Source organism: Apodemus sylvaticus, chromosome 7, assembly GCF_947179515.1.
Source record: "Apodemus sylvaticus chromosome 7, mApoSyl1.1, whole genome shotgun sequence".
Lineage (NCBI taxonomy): Eukaryota > Metazoa > Chordata > Mammalia > Rodentia > Muridae > Apodemus > Apodemus sylvaticus.
Window position 1 is genome coordinate 72,168,596 of NC_067478.1, and position 23,578 is coordinate 72,192,173.

General features: G+C 49.0%; 2 protein-coding genes across 2 annotated transcripts; one reads left to right on the plus strand and one right to left on the minus strand.

Moving 5' to 3' along the window:
- Window positions 1-2,822: 2,822 nt before the first annotated feature.
- Imp3 (IMP U3 small nucleolar ribonucleoprotein 3) lies at window positions 2,823-3,772 on the minus strand. The gene has a single exon (XM_052189473.1). The coding sequence runs from the start codon at window positions 3,706-3,708 to the stop codon at window positions 3,154-3,156; it is 555 nt and encodes a 184-aa protein (XP_052045433.1). The 5' UTR covers window positions 3,709-3,772; the 3' UTR covers window positions 2,823-3,153.
- A 7,761-nt stretch (window positions 3,773-11,533) lies between these two features.
- On the plus strand, window positions 11,534-23,232 carry Snx33 (sorting nexin 33). Its single transcript, XM_052188274.1, has 2 exons — window positions 11,534-14,867; window positions 21,662-23,232. Exons 1-2 carry the CDS (start codon window positions 13,397-13,399, stop codon window positions 21,913-21,915), a joined length of 1,725 nt encoding a protein of 574 aa, XP_052044234.1. The 5' UTR covers window positions 11,534-13,396; the 3' UTR covers window positions 21,916-23,232.
- Window positions 23,233-23,578: the final 346 nt, after the last annotated feature.

Here is a 23,578-nt window from a genome sequence, read left to right on the forward strand (position 1 = left end):
ATCTCTCTCAAGCCCTATACCATAGTTATATAACAGGGCCCCAGACCTCGAATAAGCGACTCCATGATGGAAGTGCCATTCGGGCTGTAAAACAATGAAAACAAATACCTAGTCCATCAGAGTCCATGGCTCTGGAAACGTCTCTGAATGTACTACTTTTTGGCTTCTGTAATTCCACTTCTAGCAAACTATTCTTGTTAAGTATGTCAACCCAAAACGTGATTTCTGTGCTTAAAAGCTCACCCTGAAAAAGGCTCAGTGTAGTGGACTGAGTGACTTAAACCCACATCCAAGCAGTATTCTCTGGTGAATGCCCTGCAAGTTATTTTTAACAAACATACATCCAGGCTGTGCCATCTCTCCAGATCATTCTTGTTCTTCTCTTTTTGTTTTCTTTTAGACAGGGTTTCTCTGTGTAGCTCTAGCTATCCTGGAACTCACTTTAAACCAGGTTGGCCTTAAATGCAGGATCCACCTGGCTATTCCTCTGGGGTGCTGGGTTTAAAGCATGTGCCATACAGCCCAGCCTCTATAATTCTTTAAAAGTACTAGTTTTATGGATATACCTATGGAAGTGCAGGTGCCTGAGGAGGTTAAGGTATTTCATGCCCCTGGAGCTGGAGTTATAGGTAATTATAAGTCTGACACACTGGGATCCTCTTCAAGAGTAGAGTAAGCTCCTAACATCAGAGCCATTTCTGCCCTCACATTAAGGGGCTGTTTTGCATTTTAATTTTTTTTTTTTTTTTTTTGCAAGGTGACAGGAGCTGTGGTATTGAGACAGGGTTTCTTTGTGTAGCTCTGGCTGTGCTGGAACTTTACTCTCTAGACCAGAGCTCTGACTGTCTCTGCCTCCTGAGTGCTGGGATTAAAGGTATATGCTATCATTACCTAGATGAGTCAAAAGAAGAATTATTAAAGGCATATACCATCATACCCAGTCTTTCTCCCACTCTTGGTATATGGGCATTATATTTGCATATGTCTATGTACCCTGTACATGGCTGGAGGACATTGGAGCCCTTGGAACTAGAGTTTCGGCAGAACAGCTAGTGCTCTTTACTGCTTAGTCATCTCTTTGGTCTTCTGTTTCTTGAGACACTTTGGCTGCATAGCCTTGGCTGACCCTACACTTGCAGTGTTTCTCCTGCCATTACTTAGTGCATAACACACCAACCAGCTCTGCCTACCTTCTTCCGCTGCTGCGACCAATCACTGCTAGTGTTGCCACTAGGAAGCTTAGACTGCAACACACCTTTTAAGGGGTGGCTGTGCATTAGCACTCTGAAAAGGGATTATCATAATCCGCTTATCATGCAATCAAACACTGACTTATCTCCCATCCTCTTCTGAGAAGTGCAGAGTAACTGGTCTACCCATTTAAACGGGCTTCTTGGGAGGGTTAAATAGGCTAATATATATTACCCACCTAAAACCCGCATATAGGGCTGGAGAGATAGCTCAGCAGTTAAGAGCACTGACTACTCTTCTGAAGGTCCTGAGTTCAAATCCCAGAAACCACATGGTGGCTCACCACCATTGGTAAAAAAGATCTGACACCCTCTTCTAGTGTGTCTGAAGACAACTACAGTGTACTTAGATATAATAAATATCTTTAAAAAAAAACTGCATCTAATATTTGGAATCATTTCACGTTACCTTCCCTAGCTTTACTTTTTAATTTTGTTTGTATGGATGTAAATGACACACCACGCATGTGCTGGAGTCAGCTCTCTCCTTCCACCATGTTGGTTCCAGAACTAAATTAACACTGTCAGCCTGAGCAGCAAGTTCCATTCCCCATTGAGCTATTCTGCCTGGCCCACTAGTGAAGAAAAGAAAGCATATAAAATCTGAGCCGCGTCAGTGCACACTGTAATTCTGGCACTGGAGAGGCTGAAGCAGGAGATCTAGAACTTGAAGCACTTCAAGTTCTAGACCAGTTTGAGATTCAAATCAAAACCTGTCTCAAGCCGGGCATGGTGGCCATGCCTGTAATCCCAGCACTCTGGGAGGCAGAGGCAGGCGGATTTCTGTGTTCGAGGCCAGCCTGGTCTACAGAGTGAGTTCCAGGACAGCCAGGGCTACACAGAGAAACCCTGTCTCAAAAAACCAAAACAAACAAACCTGTCTCAAAAAAGAAGAAAAATACCCCTCCCCCCATTATGTTAATCTGCTGGACTTTGAATCCTATTTTGTCTGGGATAAAATTTGGTGCTCTACTTGCCAGTTCTATTGCTTTATGTTCTTCCTTTTAATGCTTCCTTTTGTGTGTGTGTGTGTGTGTCCACAGATAGTTTCTCTGTGTAGCCCTGTAACTCCTTATATAGACCAGGCTGGCCACGAACTCAAAGATCTGCCTGCCTTAACCTCCCAACCGCTGGGATTAAAGGCTGTGCCTGCACTACCGGGTCCTTTTGCTTGTTTTTTGGAATAGGGGTTCTTAACTCCGAAGCCAGGACCTTGAAGAACATCTGGTTTCTGGAACCTCCTGGGTCCCTTCTAACCACTAGCTGGCCAGACTACAGGGCGATTATTTCCTTAGGCAAGCAAACACTACAGGACTTTAATATGGTATTTCCTGGGGCTGGAATAGCAACAGGAAGTCTTGTGGATAAAAGCTCTGCCAAAATATTCATTCCGAGAAAAGGACTGGTTACGTGACAAATCTGCCCAGCTTGTACAACATCCTGCAGCCTCCACGTGAGACTCTGAAGCCTCACGCCTACAACCCTTTTCCTACTCTTAGGCTCTTCAACTTGCAAGATCAATAGATATGGCTAGATATTAGCCTAGTTAATTAGAACGACCAGACAAAAACGTGCACTTAAACAACGTGGGCGGGACATTTATTGGCATTATGAAAGGATTTCTCTAAACGATATAAATAAACTGGATTCAAACTCTCCATCTATTTCAAGATGATTAAGCAAAGATGGTTAGAGATAACTTTGCTGCTCGTACAACACAAAGCTTAAGGCACAAGAAGCCAACAATCCCCAGTGCGGCACAAAGCTGCTTCTCACTGTCTCTCAAGACACAGTCATTTAATTGTCAGTCCAAATTCTAAGAAAATTTCCCGGAACACTGGGACGACTCTCCCCATTCCCAGTTCAGTGACCTGTAGCTGAGACGCCAGGGCAATAAGACTTGCTAGGCATCTAGATCAAAGTCATCGCGCTCCTCATTGTACTCCAACACGTGCCGCTTGATCTTGGATGAATCCACCCAGGTGACAAAGTCCTCCATGCTGCGAGTGACGAGAAAGGCAGGATCGGTGACCACGTCTGGACCCACGCGAACGTGACCCTGCTCCACAAAGGCCACAGCAGCCTGGAGATGCTGCGCCATGCGTAGCTTGAGGAGCAAAGTAGGCAAGCGGCGACGGCAGAAGGACGAGGCTGAGACGGAGTCGCAGAGTTCTAGAGAGCCGCGCGTGGGCACCAGGCCCAGAGCGTACAACTTGTCCAACAGCGCCGCCGAAGCGCGCACGCGAAATGGGTCGCGTTCCGGTAGGTCGCGCAGGCGCCGTGCCAGCTCGCGCACCGCGCGGCTCAGCTGGTTGTAGCGCGTGTACTCCTCGCGCCGCTGGAGCCCGTACCGCCGCAGCACGCGCAGCTCGTGAAGGTTGTGGTCGGTGACTTCCCAGTTTAAGAAGTCCACCTGTTTCAGCAGCTTCTGCTCATGGAATTTAAGCTTCCGCACCATGATGGAGAACGCCAGAGAAAGCCGAGAGCACGTTAAGGATCTAGCGTAATTTCCGCCTGGACGCGGGAAGACCCCGCCCTAGAACCCTGGACCAATCAAAAGAAAAATTAAAGACACGCCCCTGATTTTTCATTCGTCCAATTCCGCAACTTCCTGTTTTGAAAGGGGAGCGGGGAAGAAAGATTTGCGGAAGGAGAGGCGTGTCCTGAGAATACAGCTTTCTTAGCAGTCAGGTGGGCAGTCTCTAGTGTTGTGTTTTTTTTTTTTTAAAGGTTTATTCATGGACGTATTTTATGTATGTGAGCGCTCGGTCTTCATGCACACCAGAAGAGAGCTTCAGATCCCCTGTTTGTGAGCCACCATGTGGTTCGGAACTTGAACTAAGGACCTTTGGAAGAGTCAAGTGCTTTTAACCACTGAGCCATCTTGACAGCCCCTCTTCTAATTTCAGATTTCTGTCTTTTGTGACTGAAGAGAGTCTGCTCCTTCAATAGCTGTAGATGTCAGTTCTCAGAGAGGAGTTACTGTCTTTAAGAGAATTGTCTCGGGGGCTGGAGAGATGGCTCAGCAGTTAAGAGCACTGACTGCTCCTCCAGAGTCCTGAGTTCAATTCCCAGCAACCACATGGTGGCTCACAACCATCTGTAATGGGGTCTGATGCCATCTTCTGGTGTGTCTGAAGACAGCTACAGTATACTCACATACATAAAATAAATAAATAAATCTTTAAAAAAGAAGAATTGTCTCATATTTTTGGTTGTCGAATTTCAGCCTCTAAGGACTGAGCTATCTCTCCAACCCTGGAAAGATGGTTTGGCAGTTAGGAGCACTGGCTGCTCTTCCAGAGGTCATGAGTTCAGTTCTCATTGCTCACACAGTGTCTCTCAACCATCCATAATGAGATCTGGTGCCCTCTTCTGGCATTCACATGTACATGCAGCTAGAGCACTGATAGACATAAAAGAAACCTTTTTTTAAAAAGAAGCATACACAAAGTTAGAGGAGTAGAATGCTAATACAATTTTTAAAAGAGAGGTGGATTGTCTCTGCTAAAAATGTGGCCCCTAGAGTTGACTAATAGTCCTATCCTGGCCAGCATCAGGTCTTTCACTGGACTGGCAGAGGGATTCTCCTTGCCAAGTAGTACTGAGAAATACCAAACAAATAATCAGGGTTGGAAGCAGCCCTGCCTTTTACTTTTTTGTTTTGTTTTTTTGAGAAAGTTTCTTTGTATAGTCCTGGCTGTCCTGGAACTCACTCTGTAGATCAGGCTGGCCTCAAACTCAGGAATCCACCTGCCTCTGCTTCCCAAGTGCTGGGATTAAAGGCATGCATCACCACTGCCTGGCTTGCCTTTTACCTTTTTGACTCAGTTTCCCTAGGTAGCCCAGATCAGCCAAGAATTCATCACAATTCAAACAGCTTCAATCCAAAATGCTGAGATTTTGAGCAAGCATGAGCCGTATTTTACTACTTTATTTGAGACAGGATGTCTCTAGCACAAGCTGTCCTGATAATTTTTATACAGACCAGGTTGAACTCAAAGAGACCCACTTACCTCTGCCTCCCAAATGCTGGAGTTAAAATGTTACTCAGGTTGGTCTAGAGGTTCTGCGTTTCTGCAATCCTTCATGACTAATGGTACCCACCGATTATGAGAAGTTCAGAGTGTAAGTATAAATCCTAACCCCTTCATCTATAAGAGGTGAACGATCTGGCAAGCAATTCCTGTCTGAAATCACAGAAGCAGAACTAAGGCCGGAAGAATTTTTACAGAGCCCCCACCTGCAGGGGTAACCTCCTGCCACAATACCGTATCAACTCTGAAGGCATGTCTCTGTACTCTCCATTGTTAGTTGCTATAAGTGATGGTGGCAGGTTACATGGTATTGTCATTTCTATAGGCCACAATGCATGCTTTCTATATGTAAATATGTCACTTCTTCCTCTACCCCAAAAGATGATTTGCTGAGATTATCATGTTGAAAAGCGAGCTGGTATAGGGGAGGTCATAGAGCCCTCAATCTGGCCAAAAGGTAACACTCAGAGACGGACATGGTGTAGCCCTGCTGATGACTGGCTCAGAGTGAGTCCCTCCTCTTCTCTGGAGGTTCTGCTTCTGTAAGACATCCTAGCTACCATCCAAACAGTCGATGGATGACTCCTTTGATTTCTTTCTAGGTGATCCATGCAAGTAAGTCCTGGTGATGGAAGTTCCCCTGTTCTTGTAGCCAGAGAGACACTCACCACCCCCTTTTCCTTTTCATTGTCCTCAGGGTCTAGAATAAAGGGCAGTGCATGAATGTGATACAGACAATATGTACACCAAGCTAATATACTATCTTTTTTAAAAAAGGCTTGTTATTTTATGTATGTGAGAACACTGTTGCTGTCTTCAGACATACCAGAAGAGGGCATCAAATCCCATTACAGATGGTTGTGAGCCACCATGTGGTTGCAGGGATTTGAACTCATGACCTCTAGAAGAGCAGCCAGTGCTCTTAACCACTGTGCCATCTCTCCAGCCCTGGTATAGAATCTTAACTGCTGAGTTATCACTCTAGTTCTATAGTCATCCCAGCCCTACAAGAAAATACACTTCAAGCTTTTTATAGCGACAGGGGCTCTAAAGGGAGCTGAGGTAAGATGGCTTAGCAGTTAAACACAATTGTTGTCCAGTCTGATGATCTGAGGTTAGTCATGATGAAAGGAGAGAACTGATTCTCACAAGTTGTCCTCTGATCCCCAGTTTATGCACGGTGGCACACACAAATCAGGAAACAGTAATACAAAAATTTAATCTGAAAAAAAAAAACCCAAGGCTCATCTTGATGGCTGTGTTGGGAAGAGTGGTGTGTGTGTGTGTGTGTGTGTGTGTGTGTGTGTGTGTGGTGGGGGGGGGGACTGAAACACAGAAACCGTAAAGAGACTGCTGTAGCCATCTAGTTGAGATCAGAAAGAAGGTACCTGAGGCCAGAAAAGCGGTACTGAAGATGCTTTTCAAAGGGGAATGAGGAAATGATGAGAAGATTGAAAGCTGACATTTCACATCCCAGCAGCTAGCGATGTATACATAACCCATCACCTGAGATGGGGAAAGAAGACATAAGTAGAGAACAGACCTGGGTGTGGGCAAGATCAGAAATTCCATTAGGTAGATGGAGACACCTATTAAAAGTCCTAATAGCCAGGCAGTGGCACACATGCTTTTAATCCTAGTACTTGGGAGGCAGAGGCAGGCAGATTTCTGAGTTTGAAGCCAGCCTGGTCTACAGAGTGAGTTCCAGGACAGTCAGGGCTAGCTGTACAGAGAAACCCTGTCTCAAAAGACAACAACAGCAAAACGTCCTAATAGTGGCAGGCATAGTGATGGATGCCTTTAATTCCAGTACTGGGGAGGCAGGGGCAGGTGGCTCTCTATGAGTTTGAGGTCAGCCTAATAGAGTTCCAAGACAGCCAAGGGTATATAGAGAAACCCTGTTTTTAATTTCTGAAACCCCATTTGGAGGAAGAGAGTAGGCTTCTATAAGTTGTGTTAAAAAAAAAAAAAACCCAAGTTCTTAAATGACAGCCACAGCCACCTTATCAGGCAGGAATCACGAGGCTCGGACAGTTTAGACATAAGGACCTGAATTCATGTCCTTAGTCATGTGCCAAAAATGTCCTGACTAGGGTCAGAGAAATGCCAAACATGTCTGTGGGCTCTGCCCCTTGGTCTGGTTCCTAAATGATTTTAGGATTCCGTCTTCAACCAGGGAATGGTGAGAGCAGATAAAAATTTCTGAGGTGGGCCAAGAACCCAAGGCAGCAGTTTAGAAAATGTCTTCATTGGAGGAAGAGACACAGGGTGGGGTGGGGGCTGAGGAACAACCTGATGTGAGTAGCCTGTGCTGCCACTTGAGGTCATGGTAATGTCCCAGCCCATACTGCCACTAAGGGCCATGTCTGGGTCTGTGGCCACCACGCAGCAGCAGGGGTCTGTGTCAGCTCCTCCAGTGCCATGGCTGCCTGGATGCTGTAATGCCTCTGTGATGATGATGGACTGAACCTCAGAACAAGTAAGCCAACTCGAAGTAAGTGTTGTCCTTTTTAAGAGGTACCTTGGCCATGTCTGTTCACAGCCGTAAAGCCCTAACTAAAACACATGGAAACAACAGGATATCTGAGAGGAGTGAGTCCCAGAGGCCTCCTACCAGACCGATGAACAATCACAATGAACATTAGCAAGGAAAAATGTGTGGAAAGACAGGTACACTGTGTGACACACCATGACACACTGCAGTGTCCACGGTGAGATTTATTTTGTTTGGTTGGTTTGGGGTTTGTAATCTTTTCAGGGGAGGTTACAAGGGCAAAGGATAGATACAAAGAGACAGAGAGATGCGTGGGATTGGGTACATGATGTGAAATTCACAAAGAACCAGCAAATCTTTTTAAAAACCAGAAGAGTTCTGCTTTATGCTTCTGTTATCTCTCCGTGGCCCCTCTGCCTGAAGGTTATAGGTATTATCCATAGCCGTGGGACTGTGTGACTGAAACTGAGAGGCAATTAGGCCGCTGGACTGACCTGCTCACTGCCCTCTCTATGCTTCATGCTGGTTTCGGTCATCTTAACTCCTGTTTGTTTCTTTTGAGACAGGGTCTCACTCACTACATCGTCCTGGGTGGCCTCAATCTGTAGACCAGGCTGGCCTCAAATTCACAGAGAACTGCCTGCTTCTGTCTCCAGAGTGCTGAATTTAAAGACACATGCCACCAAGCCTGATCATTTTATTTCTATTGATGCTGCTGCCTTAAACTCCCAAATTCTGGGATTACAGGCATATTCCACATGCCCAGCTTCAGAGAAAATATTTTCAAATATGGGATCATCATTCTAGTCTAGTCTGCCCTACAGAAAATTTCCCAGGTTTGCTTTGCCCAGCCTATTACCTTTGTCCTACCACAGGCCCTCGTTATTGCTTCCTGTGTTACTAAAGTCATAGTAATGGTGTGTCCTTATACTGCCACTTAGTAGGGCTTCCTTACTCATTCCTAAACAACGCCATCTCCTGCTTGGATAAGAGATGGGTGTTGTCTCTTATGTATTAATCAGGGTCTTCATAGGCAAGTGAACATGTTCCAATTAAAGGGAAGAAATGATGCAGCATAGCAGCACATGCTCTTAATCCTACCACTAGGGAGGTAGAGGCAGGAGGGTCTCTGAGTTTGAGGCCAGCCTGGGCTATGTAGCAAGTTCCAAACCAGCCAACTCTGCATAGTGAGACCTATCTCAAAAAATAAAAGTAAGAAAAGAAAAGAAAAGACGGCTAGAAAGCTTGCTTGACAAGTCAAGTGCTTTGTGGCTCAATCTTGAGGACCAGAGTTCAGATCCCATTGCACCCATGTAAGTGCTGGGGAGTGTGGTGGTCCACCTGTAATCTCAGGATGTGAGGAAGGCTGTTGAGTGCTACACGATCATGGAAGAAACAGAATAACATGGTTTCCACCCCGGGACAGAGCCAGAGCCAGCAGGGCACAAGGTTATTGGGGAATGTCCTTTCGGTCAAGGTTAAGGACTCTGAAATAATCAGAGTCCAGGAGGCAAGGGTGTTCCTATGTCCTTAGCAAAAAGGGTAAACACTGTGACCCTGAAGAAGAGATTATAAGAACAAGAAGAGACTTACACAGCTAGAAAAAAAACGCCTCCAGCAGGGGCAAGAAGATGCTTGCAAGTTTGAGAACAGCATGGTCCATAGCCAGTTCTAGGTCAGGTGGAACTACATAGCAGGATCCGGTCAAAACAAAAGACAGCAGTCAGGAGGAGCAACCAACCAAGTCTTTGGGGTAGAAGGTTTCTTGTGGGGGTTGGGAAGATGCATCAGTCTCATGGACTAACCTGGCTGACAGGCACCCCAAGGAGCAAACCCAACTCTTAATCTATTGAAGCAAAACTTTAGTTTTGCTTCACAACTGTTTTCTCTGAGTAAAATAACCCTTGTAGCTTTAGCTGTCCTAAATTTACTACACAGACAAAGCTGAGACAAACCTTGCCTTTGTTTCCAAGTGCTTGGGTTACAGAGATGTACCATAACACCTTATATAGACTCAAGGGTAGCCTCAGATTTGTGATCTCTACCTGCCAAGTGCTAGGGCTGTTGGCATGCCCAAGATTTTTCTATTTCCCAATTTTAAAGCAGAGTCTTGCTATGTATCTTTGACTGGCCTAGAACTCAGAGAGACCCACCTGCCTCCCACCCATGTTCTGGGACTAACTGTGTCTACTACCACACCCGGCTCATTGTTTCTCTGTTCGAGAAAGGGTCTCACACTGGAGTCCAGCCTCCAACTCATGACAGTTCTCTTTCAGCTCCCTGGTTTGTTTGTTTTTTAACTTGGTAAGATCTTGCTAGATGTGGCACAGGCTGGCCTGGCACTCACTCAGCCTCCCATGTGTGTCATCAGGACCAGCCATTATCCTTCACAGTCAAATTTTAATGATGGAAATGAGTTTTGGGCTGGAGAGATGGCTCAGTGGTTAAGAGCACTGACTGCTCTTCTGAAGGTCCTGAGTTCAAATCCCAGCAACCACATGGTGGCTCACAACCATCTATAAAGAGACCCGACACCCTCTTCTGGTGCGTCTGAAGACAGCTACAGTGTACTTAGATATAATAATAAATAAATCTTTAGGCTGAATCAAGCGGGGCTGAGCCGGAGGAGCCAGTGGCCAACCGGAGCAAGCAAAGGTCCTGGATTCAAATTCCCAGCAACCACATGATGGCTCACAACCATCAGTACAGCTACAGTGTTCTCATATAATAAACAACTAACTAAGTATTAGAAAGAAAGAAAGAAAGAAAGAAAGAAAGAAAGAAAGAAAGAAAGTTTTGAAGCCAGAGGTCCAGGGGTCATGACCTTCAAAACAGCCAAAGATTCCAATCTTCAGCAACTTTATCCCAGTTAATTGGCAATAAGTAAGAACAATAGTAATCAGGATGTAGGAAGCCCTAGCAAGATTGGGTAAATAAGGCTCTAGGGCTTCAAGAGGAAGAGGAGGTCCGTGTGTGTGTGTGTGTGTGTGTGTGTGTGTGTGTGTGTGTGACCAGAGGGACAGAGACAGGGTTTCTCTGTTTATCCCTGGTTGTTCTGGAACTCACTCTGTAGATTAGGCTGGCCTCCAACTCAAGAGATTCGCCTGCCTCTGTTAGTGCTGGGACTCCAGGCGTGGGCCACCACTGGGTGGAAGGTCCTCGCTATGTATCCCACTCAGGCATTTCGCACGGCACTGGCCACAGTAGGCAAGATGTTTCTGGAACACAGGAACATCTTACCTACCTGTGAAGATACTTAGGACCTTCCAGAAGATAAGCATAGTTTCGGTTAATTTGTTGTTTGGAATATATAACTTAATGTTGGGACAGACTGTGTGAATTAAGAACCAGAGGGGCACAGCAGCAATCCAGCTGTTGATATTTGCTCCAGAGTTCAGTACAACTCCTGTCTTTAGTTCACCTGTTTTGTGTAATCTGGAGGGTCAAATCCTGGAAGCCCAGAGGCCATCTACCAGACCTCTCCTCTCTCCTTGTTATTTTCTGCTGGCCTGAATGGGAAGATCCGGCTCCCTTGAAAAGACAAAGCAACCCAGAACTCGCCTGTGCCTAAACTTGTTACTTGTCACTGCAGAACTATGTGGTTTTAGGCACCCCACCCCCACCTCCTGGGAGCTGCGGAAGGCAGGAGAGCTCCTCTCCCTATTATGCTCACAGAATCGGTTATCACGTGCGGGACACCAGGGTAGCAGTGTGGTGCCTCCGCCCTCTGAGAACAATCCCGGAGCTGTGTTAGCCCCTAGACAGGTCGAAGCACGCGAGGCGGGAAAGGAGGTTGGGAAAGGGGGGTCCGCAACTCTGCTCCCCTGCAGCCGGGGCGGTTCTCCTAGCCTTTATAGCTCCCTCCTTGCCACTCAGCGCTCCGCAAACTTTCGGAGTTTTCTTGCACTTGCGTCACGGAAAAGGCAGATGGATGATCAAGTCCAGGAGGCGAAGCTCGGCGGCTGCTGGCGAGCTCCCCCGCGCGGTGCTCCAACCCGAGCAAGACGCGGCTCTGGGCGCCGGTAACTCGGCTGCTGAAAGCTCGCAGCTCCCCGATTCCCGGGTCCATTTCCTGGATCCCGGCCACCGGGACTGAACCCGAGAGAGGGAGGGCGTCCGCCAGAAGGAAAGTGAGCGGAAGGCCGGCGGTGGCACCCTGGCCGCGGGAGGGCGGAGCTGCGCGGCCCCTGCCCGGCCAGGACGCACGGAAGTGCGGTGGAGTTTGTTGAATTCCGTAGCCTCCTTTCCCTCCCTCATACCTCCCGCCCTCCCTCTCCACTCCTCACCTCCCCTACAGCTTTAACCTCCTTCCTCAGAACGCCACCTCCTGGACTCCTTCCCCCCCCCCTTTCTCTTCTTTTCCCCTTTTCATTTTCTTTTTGTTTTTTGAAGGGAGGGTGTTTGTTTTGGACCTGGCTTTCTGCTGGCAGCGCTGAAGGGCTGCGAGTGAGGGGCAAGGAGGCAAGAGGCTGGGGCTCAGCTACTGAGCTAGTCTCTCTCGGGTCGGATCCAGAGGGCATCGCGGAGAACGAACCTGCGGACGAACGGACAAACACCCGACCACGCCATCTATTCGACAGAGCTCTATCTACGGACTGCTGGACTGCTGTTGAGTGTTCGGGGGCATATCAGGGGCGGGAGTGGTGATGGTGGAGGTTTCTACTAGCGTCACTTCTGGAAGGGGGTTCTGGGACTCTGATCCGGGTCAGCTTCGTGCTCCGAAACTGCCGAGGAATTAGGCAAACAAAAGAGGCACTGGGATAAAGAGGCCAGAAGTCCTCAGCGCCGCTTGTCGAGCCCCCCCTTGTTATCTGGGGGTGGGGGCTGGCCATTTGCAGGGCGGGAAGAGGGCACCAGAGCGGGCGAGACAGGGCTGCAACCCCTAGGTCGAGTAGTTATCGGCCGGTTGTGCAAGCTTTGGCCCTTGTTTTCCTGGCCTGGCTCGTTTGGAGGCCGGACACATCCACCCTTGGAATTGGTTCAGGACTCTGCTGTTATTCCCCTTGCCCCTCTTGAATTTTCTGGATTCTTGAAGACGCGGTGGCCCGGGAGGAGAGAGGAAGGAGGAAGGAGCAGATCTCCAGAGGAATGTGAGAGCCTCCCAAAGCCGGAGCAGCCAGAGAAAGCCGAGAGCCAGGGGAGGCAGAACCTTGCCTGCGTTCCTGGGACCGTGGTCTAAGGGTAAATTCCCTTCTGTTGTACAGCATTGTTCTAGTGGCAAGTGTCTGTTGCATTCCGGTTTACTGCAGAGCTAGTTTCTTCAAGTCATTTGACTTTTCTGCTTGGTGTGTGAGGAGAGAGAGACTCGCTCCTTTTCAGGGGCTGCAAAGGGAGAGGAGAAAGACTGTGGCCATGACCAACCCCTCCCTGAATACAGGCAGATACCCCAAGGCATTTTCTGGACCATGGACACTTCTTTGACTGAAAGGCAGCTGAACAGCATTTGTGCGTGCTGAGACCCTGCCCAAAGGGCTCAGTAGGGCTTGCTAGACTTTGAGCTGCAAGTACAGTTTTTCTTTTTCTCTTTCTTTTTTTCTTTTTGGACACTCTGCTGAGCATCCTGGGTCCCGGCAAGGCGTTTTCCTTCCAGCCCTGACCCACCAGACAGCTTAGCCATGGCACTGAAAGGCCGAGCCCTCTATGACTTCCACAGTGAGAACAGGGAGGAAATCAGCATACAGCAGGACGAAGATCTGGTTATCTTCAGTGAGACCTCACTGGACGGCTGGCTGCAGGGACAGAACAGCCGTGGGGAGACAGGGCTCTTCCCTGCTTCTTATGTTGAGATTGTCCGTCCTGGCATCAGTACCAACCATGTGGACTATTCCAACAGCCCTGCAAGCTCCCTGGACACCCAGGTGAGTTTGTATAGCAGCCCTAGTATGGCCAGTCCAGCCAGGAGTGGCGGAGGCAGTGGCTTCCTCTCAAACCAAGGAAGCTTTGAGGACGACGATGATGATGACTGGGATGACTGGGACGATGGCTGCACGGTGGTAGAAGAGCCACTGTCTGGTGGCCTAGGCACCAATGGGCACCCTCCACTCAACCTCTCCTACCCGGGTGCCTACCCCAACCAGCATATGGCTTTCCGACCCAAGGCCCCCCTGGAAAGGCAGGACAGTCTGGCGTCTGCCAAGCGGGGCAGTGTGGTAGGACGGAACCTCAATCGTTTCTCATGCTTCGTGCGCTCTGGAGTGGAGGCCTTCATTCTTGGTGATGTGCCCATGATGGCCAAGATTGCTGAGACGTACTCCATTGAGATGGGCCCACGTGGCCCCCAATGGAAGGCCAACCCCCACCCATTTGCCTGTTCCATAGAGGATCCCACCAAACAGACCAAGTTCAAAGGTATTAAAAGTTACATCTCCTACAAGCTCACACCCACCCACGCCGGCTCGCCTGTTTACCGGCGCTACAAACACTTTGATTGGCTCTACAACCGCCTTCTACACAAGTTCACAGTGATCTCAGTGCCCCACCTGCCTGAGAAGCAGGCCACAGGCCGCTTTGAGGAGGACTTCATTGAGAAGCGCAAGCGGAGGCTCATTCTCTGGATGGACCACATGACCAGCCACCCCGTGCTCTCGCAGTACGAAGGCTTCCAGCACTTCCTCAGCTGCCTGGATGACAAGCAGTGGAAGATGGGCAAGCGCCGAGCGGAGAAGGATGAGATGGTGGGTGCCAGTTTTCTGCTCACCTTCCAGATCCCCACGGAGCACCAGGATCTGCAGGACGTGGAGGACCGCGTGGATACATTCAAGGCTTTCAGTAAGAAGATGGATGACAGCGTCCTACAGCTTAGCACTGTGGCCGCAGAGCTGGTGCGGAAGCACGTGGGAGGCTTCCGCAAGGAATTCCAGAAGCTGGGAAGTGCCTTCCAGGCTATTAGCCATGCCTTCCAGATGGACCCTCCCTTCAGGTCTGAGGCTCTCAACAGTGCCATTTCTCACACTGGCCGGACCTATGAAACCGTTGGCGAGATGTTTGCTGAACAGCCCAAGCATGACCTCTTTCAGATGCTTGACACACTGTCTCTCTACCAGGGCCTACTCTCCAACTTCCCTGACATTATCCACCTGCAGAAAGGTAAGCCCCGTGTGAGTCTTCTGGGAATATGGGAGAGCCTGGACTACGAGCAGATCACCACACTTGCCTGTCTCCATCTCCTTTACTGCTCTGCACGTGTGTTAGGACCGGTCTCTGGAGGCTGCTGGGGCAGGCCGAGGGATAGTGTGGACAGCGCTGCTCTTTGTTCTCACTGAACAATATGTGTGCCTCTTGTCCATCCTGGGGTTTGATTTGTTTTGTATTTTATCTGTGTCTCATTTACCCCGTCACTCATGGAACCCCGAGGTATTACTCTGAGTTCTGGGAACGCAGAGATAACCAGGTCCCAGGTCTTGTCTCAGATGAGCCCATGGGTTCAAGGAGAACCGAGACACAGGTAAGACACACTGTCTTTCCCTGCTTGGAGGCTCACTCTTCACAGAGACCCCCTCTCTGCCCTGTTGGCTATCCGCTATCCGCTATCACTGCACTATCTGTTAGCCACTATCTGCCCTCATTTTGGCAGATGAAGAAGTCTGTCCACTGGAGACTGCACACAAGTCTGTGGCTCAGCCTGTACTATCCCTTCCTCCCTCCAGTTCCCCAAGGACACATTCATATTGGCAGCCTCCCAGGCCCGTCACGTTTTCAGTTCTCATGGTCCCCGGTTCGGGGGGAGGGACAGGATGAGCCCCTGCCTGTTGCTGCTGGAACTGTTAAAGAACTGCCAGTGAAGTGACTCATCCTGGGTCACGTGGGGGCACTCGGCTGGGCAGGGGGTATACACCCAGGGGTCCAGGGCTCTGTTCACACGGGCCAATCTATCTCCTGTTTCCCAAGCTGGACTTCTTCTCTTGCATAAGGACTAAGCCAGGGGGTTGAGTCCTGGGATTTAGGAAAGGCAGATGTCAAGACAGAGGCGTGGTCCTCCCTGGGGCTAGTAACTCAGGAAGAATATATGCAGGGCGTGGGGTTGCCTCCCAGGACCCTAGGCCTTGAGGTCAGGGAGTTTTGCTCTGGGCAGCCCTCTGACTTTAGTATAGGGAACTGCAAATAAGTTACCCCCACACCTAGGTCCCTGTCCTAATTAGGACGGTGGCTGTCAGAGCTGCTCTGGCTTCCAGGCAGCTTCCGCCTTCCCCTTCTCCTTCTCCTCTTTTGTTTGCTCAACCCTCTCATCTCCACCTACCTTTCTCCTTTCAGCCTCAGGATTTCAAAACCTGAGTTCTAGCCCAGCTTTGTATCCAGTTTGCCTTTTGTCCCTGCTTGGGAAGAGCCTTTGCCTTCCTAGATCTTAATTTCTTAGGCCTTTGAGGTAGAGGCTTCTGGGGAAGGCCTGCCCGCCCTGTGCCTCAGGCTGGTCCCATAGACCTGACTTTGCTCTCGGGGCACAGGAGATAACTGGGGGTGGGGTTGGGGGTGGGAGGGTGCAGCCTGGCAGGGCTGGTGCCTCCCTGTGCGGAAGTAGAGCCACACACTGTGCTGGGCCTGGGAAAGCTGGTTCAACCAGCTCCTTGGATGGCATGTTATTGTGTGGGCAGCAAGAGGCTGGGCACAATGATTAAACAGCTGCCCCAACTCAGTGGCTAAAAAACTCTCACTTAGGGCAGAGTTGGGGCAAGAGGGCAACCAGAAGTCCACACACATACTCAGTGCTCCCAGGCTCCCGTCGAAGGAGAAGGGAGTAAGCCATATTGTCCTTTTTACCTCAGATAGGTAGAAAGGTAGGAGAGATCATGTCTCTGTCTCCTCTTGAGATGTTTTAGAGTCGGGCTAGGGAGACCCTGCAGCAGATGCTGCCTGCCCGCCCTCACTTCCCTGGGTCGGCCCCTAGGGTAACTAGATTCTGAGCTCTGTCTGAGTCTAGTGTGAGAGAGCCAGAGGAGAGCTTGGAGGAGAACTGGGCAGGCCTTGGAAACTGCAGCTTGAGAGCATCCTGAGCTAAGCCTTGTGGCTTCCCTCCGAGAAAGGAACAGGACGTTTGGCCCCAGGTCCCGGAATTCTGTCTATCCCATCTAGATATTTGAATAAGTGGTGAGGAGGAGAGGAAATGTTAGGGGAGGTCCAGGCTGGGGAGTCAGGAAACCAGGCTTGAAGGGACCTCCTGTATGAGGTGACCTCGGCGAGTTTCTCACTAAGACACTATGTTGATGTGACATGGAGTCTAACTGGAGCTGAGCTCAGCCTGTTGTGTCCACGTGGGCATTTGTGGAAAAGAAAAAGCTTCGTAATGGCTTTTCTTGTCACAATCCTGTCACAAAAGGGGGTGTAGTGACTGCCCAGAGCAAACCAGGACTCAGAGTGCTCTCTGAGAGCCAGCAAGGTCAGGGATCAGTCCTGAGCCCTGTTACTAAGTCACTGGTATGGTCCCTTCAGTTTCACAGATAAGCTGCGTTGAGGTGACTCGATAGCAGGGAAGATACAAAGGCCTGGAATGTTGGAATCTACTGCATTAGGAGGATGAAGGAGGGAACTTCCCAAGAGCTAGCCAATTGGAGTCGGTGATACAGAGGGGAAAGGGGGAAGGAAGGAGGCTTGGGCTGGATACTCCAGCACCGCCTAAGTTTCTGTGCTTTGTGTGCCCGAGAAAGGCCTGGGACTACACAGTATCCTCAAGGGACCACAGAGCTCATGGCTTATCTAAAGGAGGGTAGTCTTGACTAGGGGACAGAGGTTTCTCCTCATGTAATCCTTTCTTCACCTAAACAGCAGCTGCGGCTCTTCCCCTCCTCTTCCTCTTCTTCCTCCTCCTTCTCTTCCTGCTCTTTTAGCTTTGTTTTTTTTTTTAAAGATTTATTTATTTATTATATGTAAGCACACTGTAGCTGTCTTCAGACACCAGAAGAGGGCGTCATATCTCTTACAGATGGTTGTGAGCCACCGTGTGGGTGCTGGGATTCGAACTCATGACCTTCAGAAGAGCAGTCAGTGCTCTTACCTGCTGAGCCATCTCTCCAGCCCCTAGCTTTGTTTTTAATTATGTGTAATGGTATGACACCATGGCATATACATTCCTACACCTACATGAACCTGGATGCATACATATATGCATACATCTATATATACATACACACACACATGGAGGCATTTTGCATACCAAAGCATAAAGCATTCTGAGTCCTAGTCTGTGGCAGGTGCAAGGACTGGCACTTTGTGCATATTCAGTTAAACCTCAGTTCTTATAAAGCTGGTGCTGTTATTGCCCCATTTCACAGATGTAGAAACTCTTAAGGCACTTTGCTGTTATGAGCACTTTACAACAGCATCACATCTAATGCTGTCTGGGGACAGCCCAGCCAGAGTAATAGTTTCCTGGAGATGTAAGAGCTGGTATTAGGACTCAGACCTCCTGCCCCCAAATTTAGAGTAGGTAGATTTAAGTGGGGGAGGGGAGGAAAAATGCCTGGGACCCTGAGGCTCTGAAGCTGAGAGTCTCCAAGCTCTCTCTCCTCATCCCTGGGATCTAGTGTGCTAAGCCAGGAGACAACCCTTGGGGAATCTCACATCGAGTCCTAAGTGGACTGTAGAAGGGTTCTTGACACACATAACACTAGCCTGCTCAAGTAGGACTCCTTAGCTTTCATTGGTCTGGGCCTAGAATTAAGTCACCAGGTGATGACTTAATTAAATGATGATGGCTTAGTTACTTTTCTGTATTTATTGGGGCTCACAGTTCGAAAGGGTAAGAGTTCATGACCATCATGGTGAGGACCATGGCAGTAGGCAGGAATGCTGCTGGAGTAGTAGCTGAGAGCTTACATCTCATGTGAGTGTGTGTGTGTGTGAGAGAGAGAGAGAGAGAGAAAGAGAGAGAGAGAGAGAGAGAGAGAGAGAGAGAGAGAGAGAGAGAGAGAGAGAATTGGGAATGGTGGCATAGACTTTTGAAACTTTAAAACCCACCCACATGTCACACTTCCTTCAATGAATCTTAATCCTTCCCAAACACTTCCACCAACTAGAGATGAGGTCTAGGAGCCTATGGTTACCATTCTCATTCAAACCACCACAGACGGAGAGCAGGGTGGGGCCTCTCCTCTTCTTGCCCCTTCTGAAGCCTTTGCCTCAAGCCCTGCCTGTCTCTGGATACCTAGTGATTTCAGTAGGCTCCTTCTTGCCACTTGAGTCACTATCTCATCAACAAAAGTGGCTTTAATCATCCTTCAAGGCCATGGGCATGAAAATATTTCTTTAAAAAAATTAACTTATTTTATGTGTATGAGTGTTTTGTCTGCATATATATGTCTCTGTGCCATATACATGCTTGATACCTGTGGAGGTCAGAAGAGAACATTTAACCCTTTGAGACTGGAATTACATATAGTTGTGAGCTGCCATATGCATGCTGGGAATGAACCCCGATCCTCTGGAAGAACAGCCAGCCTCTAAGCCACTGAGCCATCTCTCCAGCCCCAAGTAAATCTTTTGAGTGTTGATCTACCAGCAGCGCTGCTCCCAGACTCAACCAGTGGAATTCAGGCTTCTGCTTTAGGTAGACTCTTTGCTAAAGCTTAATTTCATTTTCTTTGTCTTGATCTTTGTCTTTGTCCTTATTTCTTATGGTTCCTCTTACCCACTATGACCTTCTTGGATCCTGTGTCCACTGTCTAAAGGCCTTACATAGGGTTTTTGTGGAGATGCTGTCCATCGTCCAGATGTGGAGGGACCAGCACTGTCCACTCATAGGAAGGGCTTTGGGAGCCCCTCAGGATTTCAGTTTCTTCTTAAAACAGTCATCGTGATGGGACTGAACAGCTGCTCTCGAGGATCTCTCCAGCTCTACGGTCTCTTCCCGTGTTCCCTCCTGTGCCCAGGGCCGGACCATCAGTATGGAGCAGGAGGGAGGTGGTAACTATGGGAAGGTGTTCGAGGCCTGAGTGATGTGAAAGCCGGGGGTTATAGATTTGGGGTACTGTGGAAATATCTCTCTCCAAACTTGAGGTATTAGCCCTGCTCTTGCTGACTGGTAGAGATGGTGTCTCTGATAAAGGTATCTGGAGTTATTTCCAGCATGCAGAGCTCTGGCAGATAGGAAATGTCTCATAAATGCATTTGACCATTTCTGGCTACTTGAGTGAGAATTAGGAGAATACCGCACAGAAGAAGTAGAAGAAGAGTCGGGGATGTCTCTTATTTGGTATACCGTGTAGAGGAAGTATCGTGGGCCAGGGATGTATCTTATTTGGTGGAGTACTTGAGGAACATGCATAAGACCCTGGGTTCAATCTTCAGTATCACATAAACAAAGTATAGGGACACGTGTTTGAGATCTGCTTGGTCTACATGAGATCCTGTCTCAAAAACAAAACAAAAAACCAAATCAAAACCAGAGAAAGGCTGGAGAGATGACTCAACAGTTAGGAGTATTGGCTGCTCTACCAGGGGACTTGGATATAACTCCCAGCACCCACATGGCGGTTCACAACGGTCTATAACTCCAGTTCCAGAGGATTTTAGGCTCTGTTCTAGCCTCCCAGGGCACATACATTTAGGCAAACACTCTTACACATAAAACAATAGGTTTTAATAGTAAATTTTAATAATACTAAAGAAGGGCTGGAGAAATGGCTCCATGGCTAAAGCACGTGCTGCTCTTACAGAGTACCCAAGTTCAGTTCCCAGCACCCATGTCAGGCAGCTCACAACTGCCTGTAACTCCAGGGGTCTAGAGGGATCCAGTGTCTCTGGCCTGCACTGGCATGCCCATGCACATATCGTCCTGGGCAACATACAAAAATGAAATAAATCTTAAAACAACCAACAAAAGGAAAAGGATGGGGCCTCCCTTTTGTCCTTTGGAGAGTGAGTGCCAGGCACTCTCAGTGTGCCCGAGAGACGGGCACACTGCCTTGTCTTCTTAGCATCTGGCTTAAAGGCAAAGTTAGTGCCTTTATTTCAAAACCAAATTCATTAACTGTTTGTAGATTCATTCCAGTTCTCCCAGATTAAGCCCCCCTGCCCAGGTTTATCTTTTCTATCACCATCTCTACTGTATTTATCTCTACAGTCTCTGGTTCTGTTGGGGCAGGGGTGAGGGGGGCAGCCACTGTATGTAAGGGAGAGATACCAGATGGCCTTTTGAAGTGTTCTTTTAGAACCAGCAGTATGACAACAGGCTGGAGGAGACAGGTGTGTTGGGAGGCATTCTGCCTGGGGCACTGAGGAGAATTTGGTGTGGAAGTGGAACCTGATCTAGGCCTTGAATTATAGATAGGGATCCAGCAGGCATGGGTAAGATAGGGAAGAACTGGGCGGGTTGGATGGACATGGTACCATTGTGGAAGAGCCAACGAACTCCCAGAGGCCTCTTAGGCAGGGGACCGGGTGTGGACTGTCATGTGCAGGCAGTGAAGAGCCAGGCACAGCCTCTAGCTTAGGAAATATCCTTGGATACTGTGAGATAAACTCTCAAGTCAGGGAGATGTCACTGTCATAGCAACTCAGGGACAAGATGAGTCAGCTCAGCAGACGTGTCTACATCTGCCTGGCCAGACCTTATAAGAACTGGGGAACACAGAGGAGCATGACAGTCCTTGAACTTACCCAGATCACAACTCAGGAACCACTAGCCAGAGTGTGAGAACCAAGAAGGTGTCTGGAAGCCTCAGAGGTCATAGGGAACAGGGAAGGCTTTGGGGGATGCTACCAAGGCTAAATAAAATAGGAGACAGTGAGGTCTGTGATGCTCTGATGGAGACAGCCAAGTGACTTCATGAGTGAAGTCCTTAATGGAGCCAAAACACCTGTCATTCACCCTGTGGGACTAGAGGGATGTACAGAGAGTGATCAGGGGAGATCCGAGCCCTCACCTGCCTGTCCTGTCTCTGTCCTGTCAGGTGCCTTTGCCAAGGTGAAGGAAAGCCAGCGCATGAGTGATGAGGGCCGGATGGCTCAGGAAGAGGCAGACGGCATTCGCAGGCGTTGCCGAGTGGTAGGCTTCGCCCTGCAGGCCGAGATGAACCATTTCCACCAGCGCCGTGAGCTCGATTTTAAGCATATGATGCAAAGCTACCTGCGCCAGCAGATTCTTTTCTACCAGCGGGTAGGCCAGCAGCTGGAGAAGACCCTCCGCATGTATGACCACCTCTGACAGACTCTGACCAGCTATGCAGGGCCTCTTCCCACCTGTCCACACCACTCCTGTCCTTAGCAGTGACTCTGGTGCCCAGGGTGGGTGAGGAGAGTGGCCTGTTCTTTCTAGCAGAAGAGAAGGGACTTTTGAGAAGTCCTGGCTTCCCTGGAGTACTTTCCCCTGACTTTAGAGACGGATGAATGACGAAAGCCCTCTGAGCCAAAGCCTGGGCTGCTGGTCAGCCCCTAACGATGGAGCCTATAGTGCACACTCATTTGGCCGCCACACCCTGTTCATTCCATGAACTCCATAGTTTGCTGTGGCCTTGGCTGAGACTTTGGTGACCGAGGCTAGAACTTGTCTGTCCTGGAAGAGCCACTTTTCAAGATGGATATCAGACAACACAGAATGACAGGTGACACTTAAAGATTCATGGAAACTCCTCGAAGGACCATAGAACTTTGCCGGTTAGGGGGATACTTCATTGGAGTAGGTGACATTCCAGCAATATCTTGAAGAAATTACAAGGACCTGTAAAAGACAGTAAATGGAGTGAAGGACATTTTGGGCAGAAGAGCGATGTAGTCCCTCCTCTTACCTTTCCCAAAGCAAGTTTGGTGTCCTCTCTGTGGGTTGTGATCTGTATGACGGAGGGGAGGAAGTATCCTTGCTCTGGGTTTCCTGGCTTTCCCTGCACTACCCTTGCCTCTGCAGGAGGGACTGCAGGCCAGCTCCCTCCTGTAGGCCTTGGATTCCTCAATACCTTCGTTGAGGGACAACCCCCCCTTCCTTGGTTTTTTTTTTTTTTGGATTTGGTTTTTTTTCCGAGATAGCGTTTCTCTATATAGCCCTGACAGTCTTGGAACTCACTCTGTAGACCAGGCTGGCCTCAAACTCAGAAATCTGCCTGCCTCTGCCTCTCAGAGTGCTGGGATTACAGGTGTGTGCCACCACTGCCCGGCTTCCCCTTTCCTTGATTAGGGGACCATACAAAGTTACCAGCAGTAACTCCCCATTCTCCTAGCAGGTCCAGGCACCTTTGTTTCTGTGGCTTGATCTTCTCAAACTATTCTTGTTGCACAGTGGGAAATCTGACAGAAAGAAAGTGGGAACTCTTGACCCCCGTGTGTGGTCAGACCCAGTGGTCAGTTTGTGCAGTCACCCACCTATGTTTACATCCTCCAGGAATTACTGCCCTGTAACACTCAGGCCTGGGTGTGGCCCAGCAGTGTGTTGTTGGGAAGCGACCCTGCTCCCCTTGCCTCCCTGGGAAGCGGTGTTCTGCTCCTAGGTCCTGCTGCTTGACTCTTTTCTTGATAAACCTTTTACAGTTAACTAGTGTAACAGAAGCACAGCGTCTTCTTTTTGAATCCTGGAAGCAGTGAGAGTTTCCGGGGGCTGGGGGCGGAGGAGTTGGGGTGGCAGAACCCAAACTACCTCACTGGACTAGATTCAGTGATCTTAGTGGGTCTAAAACTTAATTCGTAACTTGAAACCACAGCAACAGGGCTATCTTGGTCGGAGGCAGTAGAGGACCCCACACCCACGGCTGATTACTTGGCTTCTTCCAACCAGGGCCTCCTCCTCATTTGCCTGTGCCTCAGTATGTGTGTGTTTGTGTGCGTGTTCATGATTGTGTGTGTATGCACTTGGGGGAGGTACTCACGGAGGCCAGAGGTCA